This window comes from Epinephelus lanceolatus, chromosome 4 (genome assembly GCF_041903045.1).
Source record: "Epinephelus lanceolatus isolate andai-2023 chromosome 4, ASM4190304v1, whole genome shotgun sequence".
Taxonomy (NCBI): domain Eukaryota; kingdom Metazoa; phylum Chordata; class Actinopteri; order Perciformes; family Serranidae; genus Epinephelus; species Epinephelus lanceolatus.
In genome coordinates this window covers 21361348-21382680 of record NC_135737.1, presented here as the reverse complement: position 1 = coordinate 21382680, position 21333 = coordinate 21361348, and the positions used below count along the sequence as shown (strand labels likewise).

The 21333-nt window shown below is 40.3% G+C and overlaps 1 protein-coding gene across 8 annotated transcripts in view; it reads left to right on the top strand.

The window, feature by feature from the left end:
* The first annotated feature begins 2659 nt into the window (after positions 1-2659).
* The window catches only part of ncam1b (neural cell adhesion molecule 1b), a 104615-nt gene continuing 85941 nt past the window's right edge, over positions 2660-21333 (top strand). For 4 of the 8 annotated variants that reach the window (XM_078167017.1, XM_033630882.2, XM_078167015.1 and 1 more), the window contains exon 1: positions 2660-2930. In XM_078167017.1, coding sequence (XP_078023143.1) covers positions 2879-2930 — 52 coding nt within the window. In that variant the 5' untranslated portion in view covers positions 2660-2878. The remainder of the gene's footprint in view (positions 2931-21333) is intronic. The other 4 variants (XM_033630886.2, XM_033630884.2, XM_033630891.2 and 1 more) reach the window with 1 other exon arrangement.

Below are 21333 nucleotides of genomic sequence, written 5' to 3'. Positions count from 1 at the left end.
AACAACCTTCTCTTCCTTTTGCATCCTTGTTCTCTCAGGTACCATTTGCTTCAAAGCCGAAATAAAAGTGCGTTGCATAAGGCTCTCTTTGGTCATTGGAGGGGTGAGGGAGAGTCTGTGGAGTATTTGACTCACAACAGTGTTTTACTAAAATATGTAGAGGCGATGACTATGGGTTTTGTTGTGCATTTTTTACGTTGTTGTAGCTCTGCTGGACTCTAACATTATTTTGATAAAAGCACTTTATCCTCCCGTAGAGCAACACAAAGGGGAACGAGATAAATATATGAGCATTTTATTATTACAATTTAAACTGTATTATAGTTGATCTGTAACCTGGATCTGACAATCTGTACATGCAATAGATGAAATAATAAATATAATGTAATAGAAAACACAATCTAACTGGTGCTGATTGCATGAGTGCTTTAAATTTTTAAAAGCCTTTATCATTACAGTTTATCAGGGCCGCACAGCTGCCGTTGAGAAGACAGAGGTCACATCTGATTGTTTGTCCTCTGGAGGAGTTTCCATTCTACAGTCACAAAGAAATTGCACTTGATGGGTTTCGAAGGCTGATTCAAATGTTTTTCACGCTCGGGTTTGACTGCCTTTAGGGAAGAAAAAATTAAATCATTAAATTAAACTAAATAGATGGATTTAATTTTTCTCCACTAAAATTATACTCCTGGCGGTGTGATAAAAGCTGTGAAACTGCCCTGAACCATCTTGTTGGAAGGTAAACATAACTGATGAGTTAAAGGAAGTAATAAATGTGAGAAAAAAAATAACAATTTTACTGACATCTTTTAGTGCATAGTGAAAATGTGTTTGAATGATTGGTAGTTTGCAGGCTGCATGGTGAAATAAGGACTTATGACGTCAGTATTTTTTAAAATCCTGGCCATGGCTCCGATTGTCATTAGTGATAGTGTGCCACTTTGGGTTGTCAGAGTTGTGAATTTAAGTTTGCCCTGTCCCTTTTATTTGGTAAAAATACAGCTCTAAATGTTGTTAATCCATTAACAGTTGCTTAACAAGCTTTTGATTAACAAATTTTAGTCAAGATCCCCTGCAGCCTCTTTCTAAAAGGTTAAGTGGTCATAGTTACATTAAAAGGAATTGTTTTCACAACCTGACAACGTGGGCTGCAACTAAGGTTTATTTTAAATATTGATTAATCTGCAGGTTATTTTTTTCAATCCATTAGTCAGGCATTTAGTCTATGAAATGTTAGAAAACAGTGGAAATGGCTAGCACACAGGCAGTGTCTATAAATTGCTTGTTTTGTCAGAATAGAATAGAAACCTTTATTGTCATTGTATACCAGATACAACGAAATTGGACATGCTGCTCCTAATGGTGCACAACAGTTCAAAATCCAAAGATATTTAATTTACGGGTACTTAAAGACAAAGGCAGAAAATTCTCACAAATCCCAAAATGGGACTGGTTAGAAATTGGGGATTTCTTTTACTAAATTACTTAAAAAACTGTAGTGATTAATTTGTCTATTAGTGTAGGCTATTTGTTTTCTAATTGATGAAATTACTTTCTTATTAATGATCTCCTTATGAATGGCTTATAGCTTGATAGGCTAGTTCCGTGAAGCTAAACCTAAATAAATCTTTAAAGCCATCAATTATAAACCTTTTATCAGGGACGTAGGTTTCATTTCACATATGAAATGGGGGTTGGGGGTTCTCTGCAAGAAAATTTCAAGCATTACACACTCAATTTACTGCATTTTTGTGAATTTTTATGCACCGATTTGTGCCTTTTCTGCATCATTATATGATATAAATGTCTTATATTTTGTCACATATTGATGGAGGATGTGTCCCCTGAAATCTACATGAGTGCCTTATTTAACCCTTTGAAACCTGGAGTGACATCACTTACCTGTGCTGCTTTTTCAGTAAACCTTTGAACTTTTGAGCAAATTGGTGCAGTTTCTTTCAAAAACATGGGGGAAAAAGGCAATGAGCAGCTTGGTAAGAGATGTCCCACATTTACAAAAAAAAAAAAAAAAAAAGATTTAGAAAATTATTTTGAAAAAGCTAGGGAAAAAGCTATTTTTATAATTATCATTATTATATATTTAAAATTATGTTACAGAATTATTATAATTTTTAAGCTCTTTTACAGCTCTTTTTTTTTAAAATTTATTTTCAATTTATTGCTATTTTTGGGGGGTCATTCTTTCTTTCATTGCTCATTGTTTTCTTCCCATGTTTTCGAAAGAAACCAAGACAATTTGCTCAGTTCTCAAAGGGTTAACATGTATTTGTACATGCACTGTATATTTTTCAGTACACAAACATATTTTGTCTCCAGAGGACAGTTTTCCCATTATGTGGTGATGACAACCTGAAGCATATCAGGAGCAATATTTTTTTTACCACAGAAAAAAGCTATAAATTATTATTATTTTTTTTAAAAAAAATATTGATGGTTCATTCTGTCAGTATATCTTTTGTGTGCTGACGTGCAGTACAATGTAGTCATAAGAATTTTCTGCGTTATTATGATTATTACGGGGGTTTCCCTATGACACTGGGTCCCTTTGAGCCCCGCGCACTATTTAACAGGAGGTCCTTCATCGCGCGGAGTAATCGCCGTGTGTGAGAAGGCTCTGCTTGTCAGTCAGACTTTGAACAGTGCACTGGCGCTCATCACTGCTAATCTCCGGCCGCTGCTTGTCATCAACGACGCTGCCACTGCTGCCGCTGCTGACAGTTACCACCGACCAGCTTTAGAAATATAGATTAGGATGAACAGTTGCTGAGATACGGCGAGGAAACCCGAGGGCAACACCGCAGGGACCGAGCGGAGATAAACGTTAGTGACGCCGTTTAACATTTACTCCGGAGTTGCAATGGTCCAGTTGAGGGATATTTTCCTAGCCTTGTGTCTGGTGGGCTGTACAGGTAAGAAAATCTCCCATTCAGCACTTGAGCTGGATATGTTTATGTTTTGCTGTGGATGTATCAGCAGCCTGTGATAGTGGTCAGGACGGCAGGCATCCACTCGCCTCCTGGTCCTCCTCCTCCTCCTCCTCCCTCCGCCCGCAGGCACTCTGTTTAGAAGGTGCAACGGTAACGGTACTGCGACTGCTGCTAATTAGCTTACTGCCGAGCTCGGTGATGTGTTTTTAAGTAAAGACAGCTTGATGCTAATGTGTTAAAGGCACCATTTCTCCCCCTGGAGACACTCTAATAACGCAGATACTCCTCGCGTGACCAGCCTGCACGCTGACCTAGCGTTATTGTGCATTAAATTAAACATGATACCCAGGAAGGACAAGCTTTGGGATTGTATTAGCAAGGATGTGAGCATTATGTGAATGGAAATGTGGCGTGGGGATTTCATTTCTCCTCCCATGTATAGTCGTGTTGGTGTCGGCCGTTGGTCTCAGCTTGGATGGGACGTGTTTGTTGTTGATAGGGAGTGATGCTAGGCGCCTTGTATTTGTAGACACACATACATGCACACACACGCACACACAGCCTTCTGGGTTGAGTCACGGTCTCTCTGTTAAAGGTACACTGTGCAGAATAAAGCACGTGATATCTTGAGGTTGCACCTGGCAGGTGTGATGCGATTAAGGGGGGGCTGGCTCGTGCAAAGTAGCCAACATGAAGGGTTTGTTAGGGGACAATGTGGGTTTATTTGGTCTCTCTGGCACACTGATGCACAGCAAGCACAACTTCTACTCTGAATCATCTGTTATGTAATCTGATGCCACGATAACGGCTTTGAAATGAGATCCTCTAAGTTGGTAAAATGTGTCGTTATGTAAGTCTAATTGAGGGAGTTTTGTGATAAATTACATTTTTAATAGCCTTTGCACGCCCATTTTTTTGATTAAAATCAGTAATTTGACATGTGAGACGATTACAGTTGGAGGAGTAGTACTCTCAGCTACACTCAGGCTCAGGGTTTTCGTGGGATAGCCTTTTAATCCTTTATGTACAATCCAATATGTGCAGGGGTGTTCCTCAGGCAGGAGAGGAAAACGCACAGGGAGTGGAGGAGCTCTTCCTGCATTGTAATGATAATGCAATTTCTCTTGGCTTTGATGGAACATTTTATGTAGAAATGTCAATTTGCAATAGCCTCATGATGGGACTCTGTTTCCTCTTGTGCCATAATTTAATTTAAGCATATTCTAATGCATTTGACACGTTATTTTGTTATGTATCAAACACCAATTACACTTGACCACTTAAATATCATAGGCTACTTTTGACATCTCGAGGAAACCTGCTAATTTAATGGAGGCATTAGATGAGATCAAAAAATGATAGAGAATAAATTGAGAAGCTGCAGCCTTTGAAAATTCTGTTTGAGGGAAAACATCTTTTATTTTTGTGTATAATCTTGTCAGAACATCTGAAGCTATAACACATTTTCTGGGGTTATATGACTATGAAGGATCTTTTTAGTCATTGGTACTTGATTTATGAGGCTGATTATTGTTGAATTGTCGAACCTGCAGTTTCTTCTTACTTATCAGCCTCATCTGCAATAACCTAATTTTGGTAATTAGCCCAGCTGACCAATAAGATAAACTCTATTGTACAATTTGGAAAGGGAATTCAGGGTTTGATTTTGGTTTGAATCTGCGATGACTTAAAAAGCATTACCTCAGTTGTACAAAATGTGCAATGGACAGTGGCCAATGTTACAGTTACGTTGAATTTGGATATAATAGAGATAAAACTGCATGATTCTGGCCTTTTAATCACTTTCTCTCATATCTCAAATACCTCCACTAAGGCTCAAATTAAAACGTTTGTTTTGTATTCCTTTATTGAATCTACTTTTGTAGTGTTTAGCACTGTACAAATGTCAGAAATGTTACTTTTGTAAATGTCACTTTTGTAATTGAGTGCAAATCAAAGAAAACTGGCAGTCTCTCAGTAGATGATTATATGGCATAGTTGCAGTATTTATGACTGAACTGAGATTTGGGAAGGATTAACCATCTCTTTCTTCCTTTCCTCTCAGCTCAATGGGTCTGTTGAGCCTCTTGACGTAATTATTAATTGATCCCCTTCAAACTGATAACTGAAACATGGGAGAATTTCAAGCCTGCGTTTTCTGACAGAAATTGAAATATAGCCTCCAGAAATCAAAGTGAGAGAAATGAAGCAGAGCCGTGTGTGATAAGAGATGGGTTCCCAGTGTCCTCAACCTGTGGGATATGATGAATGAACTGCACTCTGCATCTCGCCATATGGCTCTCTCTCTCTTCAACAGCGATATGTGGCTCTCTAGTTTACAGTAGGATTGTTTCACATAGCCTGTGTTACATCATCAGTCAGATCATGCGGGAGTGATGACGTAGCCCCATGCTGCTCCATTTACAAAGCAAGATGGAGGCATGGCTGACTGCAGGCTGACTTATAAAAGCTCCAGACCTCTTTACGTCTGACTTAGCTTCATGAGCATGGAGACCAACACCGCCAGGAGCAATGGCTGCTAGTCCAACAACTCCAACTTGATAAAGTGATTATTTCAGAACAGTGTGTGCACATCGTGTACAGCCAGCAGTGTTTCCCATATTTAGAATTTATTTAGGAGGTCCACTGAAATAGATTTCCTTCCCCCCAAAACAGATACAGCAAGTCTTTCTTTTCAGTTGCATGCATGACCACAGCCAATCAGTTTACAAAGGTCGACTGAATGCAGAGACCTTTACAGTTTCTCCCCGTCCTTGGTTTGATTGCAGAGAGGCCACAGAGGAAATGCGTATCATGATTAGGGCTGCTACTAATGCTTTTCTTTTTTTGGCGAGTAATGTCTTTGTTATTTCTTCCATTAATTCATTGATCATTTAGTCTTCAAAATGACTGGAAATAGTGAAAAATCCTTGCCACAATTTTGCTTGTTGATTTCTTCAATTCTTCTTTTGTCAACCAGCAGCAAAACCCAATGTATTCCAATCACAGTTATAAGAAAACAGAGAATAGCATCAAATGCTCGCTTTTGAGAAGCTGAAACCAGTAAATGTTTGGCATTTTTGCTCATTAAATGACTCACACGATTAACTGTTTATCAACATTATTGCCAATTAAATTTTCCATCATTCAGTTCATCCCTTCGACAGTTTGATTGTGGGTTGGTGCTTCATTAGTCCAGTAATGCAAAACACAATTAAGCATTCGATTAAAACCATCATGGAAAGCAAGTGTTGCTGTGGACGGACACCAGTAGTAATTGCTTATAAAGCGAAGCAGAAAGACTGATTGTACTGTCGTGCATTTGCAGACATTGCTTAACTTGCCTTCCACTTTGAGTGTCAAGCAGTCCTCTACAAAATCATATTAAAGTCAGACAGACGTTTGGAGAAAGGTCCATTTGGGAAATCCAGCCAAAGCAGCTGAAGTGCTCGCACCAGTGTAGCTTTTCACCTCCATTTTCTGTGATTTTAGTTTTGTCTTATCAAATAACCAAAGCTGCCAAGAACAGAGTGTCTACTGACAGGCCGCTGCAAACCGTTCGAGGATGTTTATTGAACCAGAATATGTTTCAGAATGGAACTGATGATGGAAAAACACAACTACACGATTGGGAGACAATTTCTGGGAAACTGTCAGCCATGCATGTTTTAGGTATTCTATCTATTCAGACCAGTCATTTCAACAAATTCATATATTTTCTTAACTGTGAAACAGTCAGTGAAATACCCATTCACCATAAATCACTGTAGACCATCGTTAAAGCAGCCATATCTCTTGCACATCATTTTCTGAAAATCTCATAGATGCTAAGGTTTTTCATCCAGAGGGAAAGCAAGAGAGAGAGAGGGACTGTGGTTTTGTTGCAGCCAGGACTACTTGACTCTAATAGTGACGGGGAGTGGATCAGACAGATCCAGGTCTGAGAGAGTTGAGAGGAGCTGCATTGCCCAAGGATGCTAAAAAGATGACATTACACATGCACGTGACCCGAAAGCGCTGTGGGAGGAACATAAACAGCCTTTCCTGAGGGTTTGCTGACAGAGGTGACGCAGGCTGTGGGGCTCAGTGGTTTATTTTACAGTGATTAGCTTCTGAAGTGGTAGCATCCTTATGTCATTCCTGTGAGGTTTGAGTTATTATATAATTAACCAGTTAATTTAAGAGCAGAAAACAGGTTAAACGCAACACTGAGGCCTGGGAGACGAGCTTGGTTTATATCTTGTCACTAAAAACCTGCTTCAGTACACATTGCTTTTTAGCTAAAGATTGCAATCCTAAATTCATACTACAGGATGGCTGCTTCCCTCTAAATTGAAAACATGTTAAGATCTCAAGAGCTATCAGGAAATTAGAACAACGTGTCCTTGTCATTCATCAAATTAAAAAAAAAAGAGGCCAGCACTGTGAATACAGGATCCCTGTGGACATGTAACCCTAGATTGGCAAACCTTTAGGCATTATACGGCCTCTCTCCGCTTTGAAGCTTTTCCTCTTTGGGACAAAAGAACCTGTGACAGGGTCAAAGTTTTTGTAAAGTATCAAATTATCTGCTGGGTATAATTGCATGTTTGGTCAGGCTACCATCTCCTCTTGACAATGGTAAAAAGCAACTTTGAGCCATTTCAATGTGGCTATTTTCTTTCTGATTCTCATTTGATCAGATTTGACCAGTCACCTCCAGCTATGTAAATGCTCGCTGCACTTGGCAAAATGTATCACCTTTACTCTCTAGGCTATTCACTTGCAAATAAAGACTGATTTATCCTTTTGCTTAGGCTGTTATGAAGTGAGAGCTCCTCCTGGCTCATGATCTGTCTTTCCATATCTTATTTGGGTGAGAGAGATGCAGGGGAAAACAGGACTTCTGTGACCCAAACTAAGTCATCATCACAGCCTTGTCTGTGGCCCATGTGGCCCCTGAGAGAGGAAATGAGCTTTACAGTCATGTCACTACCCATGCTGGAAGGAACGGTGTCCCAATTTAAAAGATGTACAGATGAGTCTTCTCAATGCAAACTCCTGAAAGCGAGCTGTACAGTATGTCTGATTTTAAGAAAATGAGTGCATGTCTCATCTTACCGTGATAAAGCAATTTGCTGTTGGCTAGGATTTAGCACTCCACTTCTTTTATGGAATGTGAAGGGAAGCAGTGTGTATGTGTGTGTCTTCTCATGCATCCATGCACATCATAGTGCATTCATTATTGAAACACTATAGGATGCATCACCATGCACAGAGCAGGGAAAATTCAGATTGCTATGCCTCAGGCCTTCTTTTTATGCAGTCACCATAGTGTGTCACCATCTCCTCTAACGTTATACTCCTCTACCAGCTTAGTCATTGCCTGGCAACTTGGAGATACCTCTGTTATACACAAAGTCATGACATGCATTAATATTCTGAAAAAAAAAGGTCTGTCATTAAAGCAGGGAAGTGACACTCATTCCGTTAAAAAATCTGTTATTTTTAATCTCTAATTAGATCATGCTAAGGAGGCACCATCTCCTGAGGAGCCGCGGCGGCTATAGCTGCTTCTTATCCATTCAGTGTGCAGGATCCACTTTGAAAGGATGTCAGTGATTCCCACAGATGGGCTACACTTGGGCCGCCTGCAGACGTTTTTTAACAGTCACTCAAGTGTATTTTAACCCATTTAACGATTTAACATATGAAAAGCGTGTCTGATGTAATGCATAGCGGTGTAAAGCAGCGCACCTTGAGTATTTTATACAAAATCATACACAGATGATGATGATGATGACCCGCACACTCGTTTTTCAAAAGCTCTTTATTCATAGAAAATTTGCCTACTCATGAAAAGGTGATATATATAATAGTAATCACTTTTTTTTTTATAAATGTATTATAGCCCGCAGCCCCTGGGATCTCTACTGTGTCACATTATCCTAGCTGATCATATTTTATGAGTACATGTCTCAGTGTTAGGATTTTTAGAGGAGTGGAAGGAAAAGAAAAATTTTGAAAGTGATATCATCGGGGGAGGGAATTAACCTCATTTAATCCTCATTCGTGCAGCGTAATCTAAAATTATGTAACAGATATGTCCAAAGATAGAAAGAAACCCACATGGCAACATGGCACCTATTTTTAATTTCGTAGCTAAACTGTGCAGCTGCTGTGAATGCAAGTGCATGGGTCATGATGAACTGTCTCTAAATGTGACATATTTTGAAATATTTTCTTTGTGAAATTGTCATTGCTGTTTTCTGTAGCTTTCCGAACGACCCTTCTTAACATAATGATAATCGTAATAATGAGCTGTTCAGCTGTTTGTATATTGTTCTCATTCAGATTCTAACATTATACCAGCTGACACAGTGCAACCTGAGATCTTGACAGGCACTTGGACCTGTTTTCTAATCTGGACAGCATGTGCAGGACTGTGCTGATTGATACCAATGAATAATGGATGAGTAATTTTGAGGATGTTACACCATCTTATGCTGACGTTTGCCATGCTGCTTGTAGTCTGCAGTATGTGGAGAAGTATTGCTGTTGTTAACGGCCTTGTAACAGATGGCATGGTGACATTAATATTTACATGTCTTTTTTTCCCATTTTGACAGCCAAACTGAGGTGTGACTCTTAACTGGAATGTATTTAGCCATGTTTTTCTTCTAATCCACATGAAATCACGACAACCTTTTTCTTTTTTTTTCTTTGCCCCAACAGTAGCTTTCCCAGGAGTGTGTAATGCACTGAGAGATTCAGACTATCTACCCTTTCCCTTTTCACACACAGACACCCAAACCATTCAGATGTAACAACAGAAGCTGGGGTGTGGAAGGAATTTTTAGAGGCTGTAAAGGGTAATTTTAAGGTGTTTTCATCGAGGGGACCGAATTGCTAACATTAACAGGCAATCTCATTGGGAGCTGAACGGAGCACTTTGCAGAATTCCTGAATGCGACAGACAAGAGGTGCAGCAGGAAGATTGGAGGGGATTAGAGTCCATCTGTGAGTCAGAGGTCACTGGAGTACTACAGTTACTCCTCAGTGGTAGAGTGCTGGCGGTGAATCAGTTTTGCTCTGAAATGCTGAAGGCTGTTTGGATATGGTTTAGCTTGGTAAGAGCGCCCTTGGACCAGCACGCAGTCATGTTTCCATTACTGGGGTGTTTTCCGACTACTGTTTAGTCCCTCTTGAAACCCTATTTACTCCAAGGTGCTCAAGCTGATGTTTTGTTGAAGCGCAGAATTACCTTCTGTGGAACAGTTGGCCATCTTTTAACCCAGTGACAGATTATTGAGGGCTCATAAGGATTTCCTATTGCAGTGTCTGGAAATCTCATGGCAGTATTCCCTGTGTTATATAGGGTGCAGGCGGACGCTGTTGCAAGCCATTCATTCCCTTTAACCTCAAGATCTGTTTGCTTTATTGGCATAAACTCAAACACAGTGGGTGTTGGCATTGGACTCTGACTGGGGTTGACTTGTCACCTACACTGTGTATGATATTTATGGAGAGCACATCAAGGCACAGTGTTTGATGATGCTGGCATGATATAACTTTGGCTTCACTGAACTCAATAGTTCGCTGGTCAGCCCTCACCTGTGGTTACAAGCTTTGCGTACTGACCTAAAGATAAAGGATCTCTGCGTGGTGGCTGTCTCACTCTGTGTGATACGAAGACGTCTTGGCTTTGATTGACAGATCTCCCAGGCTGTCACACTGCATGGTTAACACACCTCAGTTCTGCATTTGCTGCCAAATTTGGCTACTGTAACTGACAGATGTGACAGTAAAGTATAAACTCAAACATCCTACAAATAAGGCCCAAAATCAGAAAGATACGCATGATGCAAGGTTTGATTCCCAGCAGTTTTATCTCCAGCCTTCCGTGCATTCCAACACTCCACAGTTAGTGTGTTCGCAGGTAGAAAGCTGGGGTGGATTTTCCTTCCTTTTCACTGCACGAGCAACTCCCACTGGTTTGTTGATGTGCCTATCCAGTGGAGGAGGAACTGGGAGGGTTAGCTTGCAAGCATTTTGCCCTACTGTTGAAGCACATCACGTCTGTTTACAGACACAGACAAAAAGTGGGGTTAGTATTTAAATGTGCATAGGGAATTGGGCTTTCCAAGTGTGGAAGAAAGCAGAGAAAATTCAGCATTTTAAGGAAGAAAATATTTCAGATTAAGGCTGCCCCCTGAAAGTCAGAGGTTCAAATCATCAGTGTGAGACCCCTCAGTCCACTGAGATTCCTTCAAGTCGAGCAGTTGTTTTGTTTTTATTCTTAAGTCAGTGTGCAGTAAACTGCTGGGGATGCTTCAGTCCCCAGATTTAGCTGCAGAGTAAGCGTTTCTCACTTTCATGCTGCTCTTCTGTACAGTCAGCTGCAGACACAGAGGCAGCTGCCCGGAAGAAGAGAGGTTTTGCCTGGTCTGGCGCCAAGATAATATATATTTTTTTATCTTTAGATTATCCTCTGCCCTCTGCATGGTGAAGAAGTGGTGAATTTACACCTCACAGCGACTTAATACGATACAGTCTTTGGCTATTTTTTGATGCCCTACTTAAGATTACATAAGAAAGTTTAAGTAGACTTTTTTCAAAATGTATTCCTCAAATCGTTGTACCACAGAGCCGGTGAAATTCTCCATATTTCACTTTCATATGTTCAACCCTGGTTGGCTGACTGAACAGATGACTCTCATAAATGATAAAGTGCTGTCCAGTGCCCTCTATGGCTGCACTAAAACAGAAGTTGCTGCTTTCTAAGCCAGATCCTTATGGCTTATGAATACTATCTCTGTTTTTAGGTTATGCCTGAATTTACAACAGTTTCATATTTTCTCCAAAATAACTAAGGCTAACTGTTTGATTTAACCCTTAATACATGATCATACCACTGTATTCATTCCAGTAAACCAATTTGAATTAGGAGGAAACACATTCCTAGTTGAGATAGTGTGAAATGGAGGGTGAGAAGGCAAAAGGGCAGGAGAAGGGTGCAGGGGTACAAATCACACAATGTAATTGCATGATGGTAGTGTTTTAAGATCAGTGTATGATTTGGTTGACCCAGGAAAATGGAGCAGACTGAAAATGTGATACCCAAACAAACTTTGTATGTAACCCAATGCCATCTTTTTTTGAAGCAAACTTTTCTTTGTGTACGCTGTGTGTTTGGCATCTTGTCTGTCTTGGTTTTTTTACCATGTCTCTCACGCTCCTCCCTGAAGGATCTCCTCTCAGTATGACTCATTGACTTCCACTGCCTGAAAGCCGTCTTGCTCTCTTTGCCAGCAGAAGTCGGATGTGTCATGGACCCCATTGTGCATCTTTTCCATGGATGTCATAGAGTGCAAAGGCAGATGACAGGCCCTCTGAAGAAAAGGAAACCATCTCACATCAGTAGTCATAGTGGCCAGACCAGTGTAAAAACGGGGCATCATTGCACCCTTAAAGTGTTTGAAAATGGTGGCACCACATCTGGAAGAATCACCAATGAGACCTGCTGCTGTCTCAAGAAAATAACCTTCATTGCTCTGGTAGTGTCTTAAATACCAGCATGTATTTACTCGTTATTACGAAGCTGCAATGTGCTGTTCAGGTTTCATGTGCATGGTTGTGGTGCTCACACTGTAGTAAGCTGGTATGTATAATTTACTAACCCAAACCCCGGTAGGTTTTATACTGCTTGCACCATATTCCCCACAGTCTATTTCTTGCTATCTAGTCTTTTCCAAGCTAAAGAAATTTTGAAGTATGTGGTAGTATTGTGAAAAATCAAACACACACTTCATAAAGCATTACTTGCATTATAAAAAATAAAATCTGTGACTGTGCTTGCATGTATGCTGTTAGCAAACAGTAATCATCCACTGTATTCTCAATGGCATACTGGTGATTTGTGTATCTACTCCCACTGGAGATTCCTTCACAACAACCTCCATTAGAGGGGAGAGGGGGGTATGCCTGTGAAGGGCTGTTCTCTGCCTTATGACAGCACATGGCCGCTCTCTCTGCCTGAGTGGCTACAGTAACACACAGCTAAAACACATTTTGACTGAACAGGGTCATGGCGCTTTCACCAGTGAATATAAGCCACCGTGTTGAAGCATTAAGGATGTTTGGCATCAACTGTTGTGGCATTCATATCATTTGTTGGTCTTACTGCACCATATTGGGAAATGTGTTCGCACAGCTTTTCTGCTATGTTGATATCAAGGGGAGGTCAGATAAAAGCATCACTCATGTAGCTTGTTTTGTGGGATTGACTTTAAGCGTTTCGTTGCAATACTTTAGCTACCCAGGATTGTTTACTGTGTTCCTGTCTACCACACTCCTTTGCTCTGTATTTGCTTGCATGGTTGGTTTTCTGGACATATGTCTGTACACTCGTGGGAGTGTGTCTTTGTCACTGTTACTGTCTGTGTATGTGGTACCTCCTTCTGGGATTTTAACTAGGTGGCAAACAAGCAATGCAATGACTTGTAATGTTAAAAGAATTATATTCCTATTGATTTTGTACATATTGTCTCTATCTTATTGTCTGGGGAAACCACTGGCTCTTTGACATAAATGTTGTGACTGGCTGCATGTAAATGTTCTGATTGTTCCCTGTCTTGTCAAGTCAACAAGTCTAACACCTAAGGGAGTGCCCTCATTAGATCACAAGATGTAAAATGTGAATCACTGTTATGGTATTGATTTGTATTCACAAACAAGGACAGAAGACCACTTATCTAACATAGCAGATCTGGTTGTGCAAAGTAAGCATTTTAATTGCAGTTGGACTGTAATATCTGCAGTGTCTGTCCAAATAATGGCACTATGAAGTGTAGTGCAAAATATGAAACATTGTTTTCAAGCTAATTTTCTCAGAGAACGTAATTAGAAAATTAGCTCGGAGGAATGCAGTGTTGAAATTCTTTTGCAACATGAGACATCATGATTGGATGGCTCCATCTTGGAGCTGCTGTGTTGCCTGAGGTCCTGGATATTTATTCACTGATGGCTTGACATGTTTTCCCACAATGCTAGCATGCTGTGGGCTGAGGCAGCTGTGGTTAGTTTGCTAGTGTTTCAAAGAGATCTTGTTTAAACAACCAGAGGAGAGTGCATTAAACAAGTGGCAAGAGCGTGGAGACGAATTGCACGGTGTTTACCTATGCTGAATGGGTCAAGGTCTTGTTAAGTGAACCTCTTGACCTTTAAAAATCTGTGACTGTGTGTCTCTGAGTTATCAGTAGAATATTACCTGCAGCGTATCATCCACGTACAATGTGGTAAGCATGCTTGCCTTCACTGAGCTGTGGTACAGAAACTACTGGGCTAGACATGAAACCAGAGGAGCAATGAAATTATGTGTCTCTCCAAGAGATTGCACATATGACCTTGTGATGTACTATCCTAAAGGAGACTCCACACTTGTTGCAAAGGGCATGTGATCGCTTCATTAAATATGGGTAGTCTTAAAACAGCTGTTATACTTGCAATATTGTCAATAGATGACTGTGACAAAATGTTAATGCCAGGGCCAGTCTGTCACATCAAGGTCAAATCCTTGTTTCAGAGTTTTTTTGTGCAGACGGATTCTTAATTTCCTGTGACATTTTAGGTCTTGGGTTTTGGTTGAAGTTCCTGTGTCCCTCTGAGAAACAATAAATTCAAGTGGGAACTGGTCTAATAAAAGTTCTGAATTTTTAATGGAGAAAATGTCATGTCACTTGTATATAATGCATAATAAATTCTAGATGACAAACTAGAATTGAGTAGCCACACGTTCAGTCTGTGTTTAATATATGTTTTTATGGTCTTATTGAGTCTTTTTATGTAACGATCACTGTCCTGATGTTGCTTTTGATATTACCTCTGTAAAGTTTAGCCGTAGACCTTGAGCACAGAGAACACATGTATATAAATGAAAACTTCCACAAAGTGCATTCCCCCGCTGAGTTTATTCTTCCAGTGTAAATGAAGGATCACTTGAACTTCTTAAAATTGACATTCTCAGATGACTTAAATTTCTCAGTACTGAGTGAATTTCTCAGGTTTTTCAGCTCCTTACAAATTTATTCCAGTAGTGCAGCTCACAGGATTTGTAACAGAACATCCAATGAGCTGCAGTTCAAACGTGCAGTGTATACTGCCTTGGCTCTACCTCAGACTGCAATGAATTTTAAGAGAGCGGAGTGTGGTAATCAGCGTTCAAGACTGGTTGTTATTATCCGAAGGTCAAACAAATGCGGTCCATCAATAAATCTTCAATAAATAAAAACTGCCAGATGCGATGATTTCGCGCAGATGGATATGCATATCATCAGGATACTGTATGTACCGCTCTCCATGCAAAACCTTATTTTCTGCTGCCAAAGTATAAATCTAAAGCCTTTGAATAAAGATATGACCCTCAAATCCATGTATGTCCACTGGTAATGGAATTAGTCCGGGCCACTTAGCTGAAACTGTCACGTATTGAGAGTCGTATTACATGTACAACAAGCAGGCATAAAATCAGAAAAAAGGCATTACCCGACTCTAATTCATCACAACCCTGTTTTTAAGCGCCTAGATTAATGGTGATAGTCTTCCCTCTCTGTAGATGTCTCCGGAGATTCTAGCCCTGAGGAATAGAGTAGTTAACTCTCTGGAGGTTAGCCCTGTCCCAGTGTCTATTTTTACAGTCCAGCCTCTGATTGGCCAAGGTGTGTGTGCGTGTATGTGTGTGTGGAAGCTCATGTTGTGTCATAAGGTGCCTCTGTGCCATCTGTCGCCCTCAGTGGAGCCGTTGTGAAGACGGACCACGCCTAGCCAGTCTGTCTTAGAGAATGTAAAACACAACCTTGGGCTTTCCTTGCTCTTTTGTACTGACAGCTATATCAGGAACATGAGGGGGGAAAAGGACCCAGCTTCCCAATTAGTGCTTTTAATGAAACCCAAACAAAGTTCTTTTGCTTTTGTTGTTCTTTCAAGCAGATAACTGTATGTGGTATGATCAAGATCCAGTGCATCTAAGTCTCAGTTCCTTAGTATTTCTTGAATATACATTGGATTTGCAAAGAGAGGGGCACCTGATATTACATGCTAACAGTAAACATGAACAGATTTGCTTAGCAGGTGTAGTAACAGGTTGTTCATGAGTCATTGCTTGAGTATGAATTTGTTGTCTCACCAAAAGTGCGAAATGATTGAATCACAGCATTTGTGTTATAGACCAGACTGGCTGAAAAATAACACAATGTAGCATACTTCTTAAAGCTGGAGTATGGGGCTTTTGTCTCCCCCCTCTGGCAGTGAGAGTTATCACATTAACACTGTCAGCGTGTGCTCATAACGTTATCTCCTTCATCCCCAGGAGCGCTCCCTTAAGGTCTTCCCTTGCAAATATTTTGTCTTTTAATCGTTCTCTAAACATCAAGTTCCTTTTTTTCTTGAGCATCCACCCCAGAAACTTTTCTTGAACGCATTTTTGGATTTTCATCCGTAGCCTCTGCCATACTCCCAGCTGCTACTTCGTTGCTAATGTCTCTCCTCCCTTCCTGTTTTTATGCCTCTGCGCCGACAATAGCCATGGCTGGAGGCATTATGTTATCAGGTTGTCCGTCTATCCCATTTTTGTAAACATGATATCTCAAGAACGCCTTGAGGAATTTATTTCAAATATGGCACAAGTGTCCACTTGAAGTTAACAATGAGCTAATTACATTTTGGTGATCATAGGTCAGAGGTTAGGATCACTGTGACCTTGTCTTTTATTTTTGTGAACATGAGTGCTCAAGAGTAACATGAGGGAATTTCTTCACGTTGTGCACACATGCACAGTCTGGACTCAAGGTCACTGTGACCTTGTGTCTGTTTCAGTATTGTGAACACAATATCTCAAGAACAGCTGGAGGGAATTTCTTCAAATTTGGCACAAACGTCCACTTTGACTAAACAATGAGCTGATTAGAATTTGGTGGTCAAAGGTCAAGGTCACTGTGACCTTGTCAATTTCATTTTTGTAAACGTGGTATCTCAAAAACATCTTACAGTAGTTTCCTCAAATTAAGCACAAACATCTGCTTGAACTCAGTGATGAAGTGATCCAGAATTTGGTGGTTGAAGGTCACAGGTCAATGTCACTGTGACCTCACAAGACATCTTTTTGGCCATGAGTCAAGAATTCATTCACTAATTATAATGAATGTAAAAAAACAAAACAAGTCTACTAGGATAAAGCGATGAAGTGATGACATTTTATATCCAAAAGGTCAAAGGTCAGCTTCACTGTGACATCAAATTGTTATGCAGAGACACTTTTCTGGCCATTATTCAACATCATAACTCGGGAACAGAAGGGGAGACATTTGGTCAGACACTGAATTGGTGACTAATCTTGGTGTCCACCTTGAAACTGTGCTGATGGTATAGATCTTCTATGCTGTTGGGGGCAAGATGTGTGTGAAGCATCCATGTTTTCACAGTAAACTATACCTGTAACTTGACTGGTGCTAGGAGGCATTCAACTGCAAGGTGTTTAATAGTAGTTTAATCTTTATTTCTAACTGTCAACACACATAGTATAAAAAGAAAAACATCCGAATCATGCACATACAGATGACTCATTGAAAAAACAAAAAGCAGTGCCAAACAAAGAAACAACAAAATTTAAACAACAGTATCAATGCACTTACAGTCACCACGGACACACAACACCAAAACTTCCCTGGCGGCAATTCTAGCGATAGGTTAAGGCCTAATCAGTCCTGTGTGAACTTGTTTGGCAAAGGCTTGAATGTAGGGCTGTGTGATTTTCTTTCCAAAATTTTGCCTTTTTAGTTTTCATTCATTCATTAATTTTCTGTCACCGCGGTGAGGGTCGCGGGGGTGCTGGAGCCTATCCCAGTTAACACCGGGTGAGAGGTGAGATACACCCTGGACAGGTCACCAGACTATCACAGGGCTAACAAAAAGAAACAGACAACCATTCACACTCATGTTTACACCTACTGACAATTTAGAGTCACCAAATGTGCACGTCATGGACTGTGGGAGGAAGCTGGAGTACCTGGAGAGAACATGCAAACTCCGCACAGAAGGGCTACCCTACCCCAGGTTCAAACCTGAAGCACTCTAGCTGTGAGGCAACAATGCTAACCGCCTTGAATTCTATGTTTTATCATTTAACCGCATTTTGTCATCAGAAAGAGCTTCTAATCACATGGTATATGATTAAAGTTTCACCAATTCAATAAGAAAATATTCTAAATTTAACTAATGTAATTAATGAATTTGATGTAATATAACATTGCACTATTTATTATTGAAGAAAGTGCTTTAATACAAAAAAACATGCTTTTCTTTTGTAAAATGAAGTGCTTCACATCAGAATTTCATCTTGCTCTGCTCTAAATTTAGCTGATAATGTCAAATTCCTCTGTTTTTAGGATGACGGCCTCTTCCACATGACTGCAGGGTCCAACAATAATGATCATTGATTTCTTTTTTTGCCTTTTTGGGGTTTTTTTTTAATAAAACCCCAGAATCCAAAAACTACTATAACCTAAATTTCCATCACAATTTAGTGGGATTTCTTGATTTATAAGGGACGTAGGTAACATTTTTTTACTTCCTGTGAATATAATACAATCAATCTTATTTCCATTTACTGATATGTATTCACAGTGTGTTAACACCTCACTTTGAAAAGCAGACATAGTCTTTCTAGGCCATTCTGATGCATTTATGCATTTGCAAGTGACAGCTAGCTTGGCACATAAACATCAGACATTGCCTCTGGAACAGAGGAGGAGCACAGGAGGATTTGATTCAGCCTGGCTGACCGAGAAAAATACTGCTGACTTTGGCCATCAGTCGCAGCGCCGCGGTCAAAGTAAAGTTGGAGACAGACGTAGGCAGAGAGCAGCGCAGACGAGCCCAATCAGCTGGCTAATTGATTGTATTTACCGACCCGACGTAACTTTTACACCCGGTGTGTGTGGATGAGCTGAGCCCAGCCCTCCGTGAAATACCAACCCAGAGAGCACAGAACAGAAGCCCGTAAATGACAACAAAACATAACTGCATAGTTTCTCTGTTCAATTAGCTTAGACGCTGTGAATAAATGCTTAATGGCAAGAAAAACTGACTTTTGTAAACAGTATTAGTATTTTAGCCAATTCCATGATAGTCCGTGCTTTATAATTGATTCCATTTTCATTATCAAATACCACAATTTCATCTAGGTTTTTTCGCATCTCGGTAATTATAGGGCCATATAGAATATAATGGACGTTCATCTAGCTTATGTATAAGTCCCATATTCTAGCTTTAAGGTTGATTGACCATTACTTTCCTTAATCCATCTGCTGCTTAAACTTAATCCTCCTCAAGCCCCACATACTGCACATAGAATGCCTTAAAATCAGGCTAGGGTTTCTCTCCTCAATCCAAAAACACTAAAATGGAAACTCAGACTGTGCTTGTATTTATGTTAGACTCCTACCTGCCCACAGTGGTGTTCTGGGGGTAATCACAACATTAGCCAAAGTGTGGTTACCAGACACAGCACTGGTCGCTCTTTAAAGGTGTCTGATACTCACAGAAGTACTCCACAGGTATCAATCTGGGTAGGGTTACTTTATTATTGATAGGTTCCACAGGTCACGACTGAACCAGCACAAGACTGTCTAACAGCTTGTCTAATAGCTTGACTAGTGTTACCCATCCTTAACTAGCTTGTCAGCAACACATCTAATTAGTCAGCAACTGCAAAGATTACAGAAGAGCATGCCGTCGTCGCATAAGAATGCAAATGGCCCGCTGTTATGGCTTAGCACAATTAGATGTGGCATGGATTAATGAGGGAGGGCCTTGAATAACACAACCAGAGTACCCGGCATGCCCTTGTCAGAAGGGCGAGAAAAGCATTTCCTGACCATCATGGAAGTTTGTAGTGTGAAGAAATGAGAAGAATTTAAAATCTGACCTTTTTTTAACATCTCAAAGCTATTTGTTATATTCTAAGCTAATCAAGCATTCGACTACATACTCCAGTGTTTTCCTCACCTGAGTGTTGTTAGCACTGTTGCTTTACAGTGTGCTATGTAGACAGGGTAGAGGTTCGTGTTGTTCCTATGTTAGCATGGATGTCCTCTGGGTGCTGTGGTTTCCAACCCCAAAGACACGCACATTAGTTATATTAGGACACTCCTGCTATTGCCCCAGACCAAGGTGGTGGCCTCGGAGCTGAAGTCGGTCCCCTGGAACTGTGCTGTAGTTACCCAGCTCTCCAAAATAGTCAGGATGGGTCACGTTCAGAGGACAAATTCCCCCATAGGGACGTATAAAGTATAACTAATTTCAAATAGGATAAAACAGACGAGCTTCTTAGTGGAGCATAGATGACTCTTGTGTCACGATCAAAGGGTTTTAGTCTGATATGGTTAGCAGGGGGGCAGTTTTCCTGCAGGGGATGCACTGGCACATACACGTCAGAGAGATGAATTAAACTGAAGGCACTTCAATGGCAGTTGTCTGGATAGTTAGATAGTAAGAGATCCTGTGCATATAGATTATCAAAGTGGAGGAAACAGTACGTAGCAAGAATGCAGCACAATTCTTGGTCTGTGAGGTCAAATTAGTGGGTTATTTATTGCAGGAAGCTGCCCACTTGCACATAATTAACATTGAGGTATTGTTTTGGTGTTCTGAAATTACAATTGATTAAAATAGTAAGGTCGCGACACTGCTGGGGCTGTTGTTTTTTACAGCATTACTAGAAAAGCTTTATGTATAATTTAGGATTCTTGGGAAAATAATGCCAGTACAAATGAGCACAAAGAAATGAATAAATGCTTACCATCTTCAGGTAAACTTAAAATGACATGTCTAGTGAATGACCTTCTAAAGTTCTTCTCAGACTGCAGGTAGCAGTATTACAGCTGCTGTTGTTTGATGGCCCGTCGTCTTGATGAGTCGCTGTAAAACCTACCTACTCATTTTCAGTTGTTTCATGTTCTGATTTAAGTCAGGAACGCTGTGAAAAATTCAGTGATGAGATGAGCTGATAGAGGCTTTGATTTCAAACTTGGTGACTAAGTTTTATCTTAAGATCTTTTCGTTGTCTTGGTCTTTCTTCCTGTTTTGTTGTTTTTTTCACGCTGGCTGTGTTGTATGTGCTTATCTTCAAACCAGTGTTTGGCCGTGAAGCATTCAGGCAAATGGGAAATAACAGTTAAGCAGCTTTTTTTGTAGAAGCAGCTAATCAGAAGCCCGTTTGATGCAAAGCCACTGTTTTGCTTTGATTTGATTGGCTTGTTGGCGAAAGTGTATAGTGGTCAGTAGGGACAAAATATGAGGACAGGAAAAGACCAGCTGAGGCATCATCATCTTGGCTACTGTGGTGGATGAC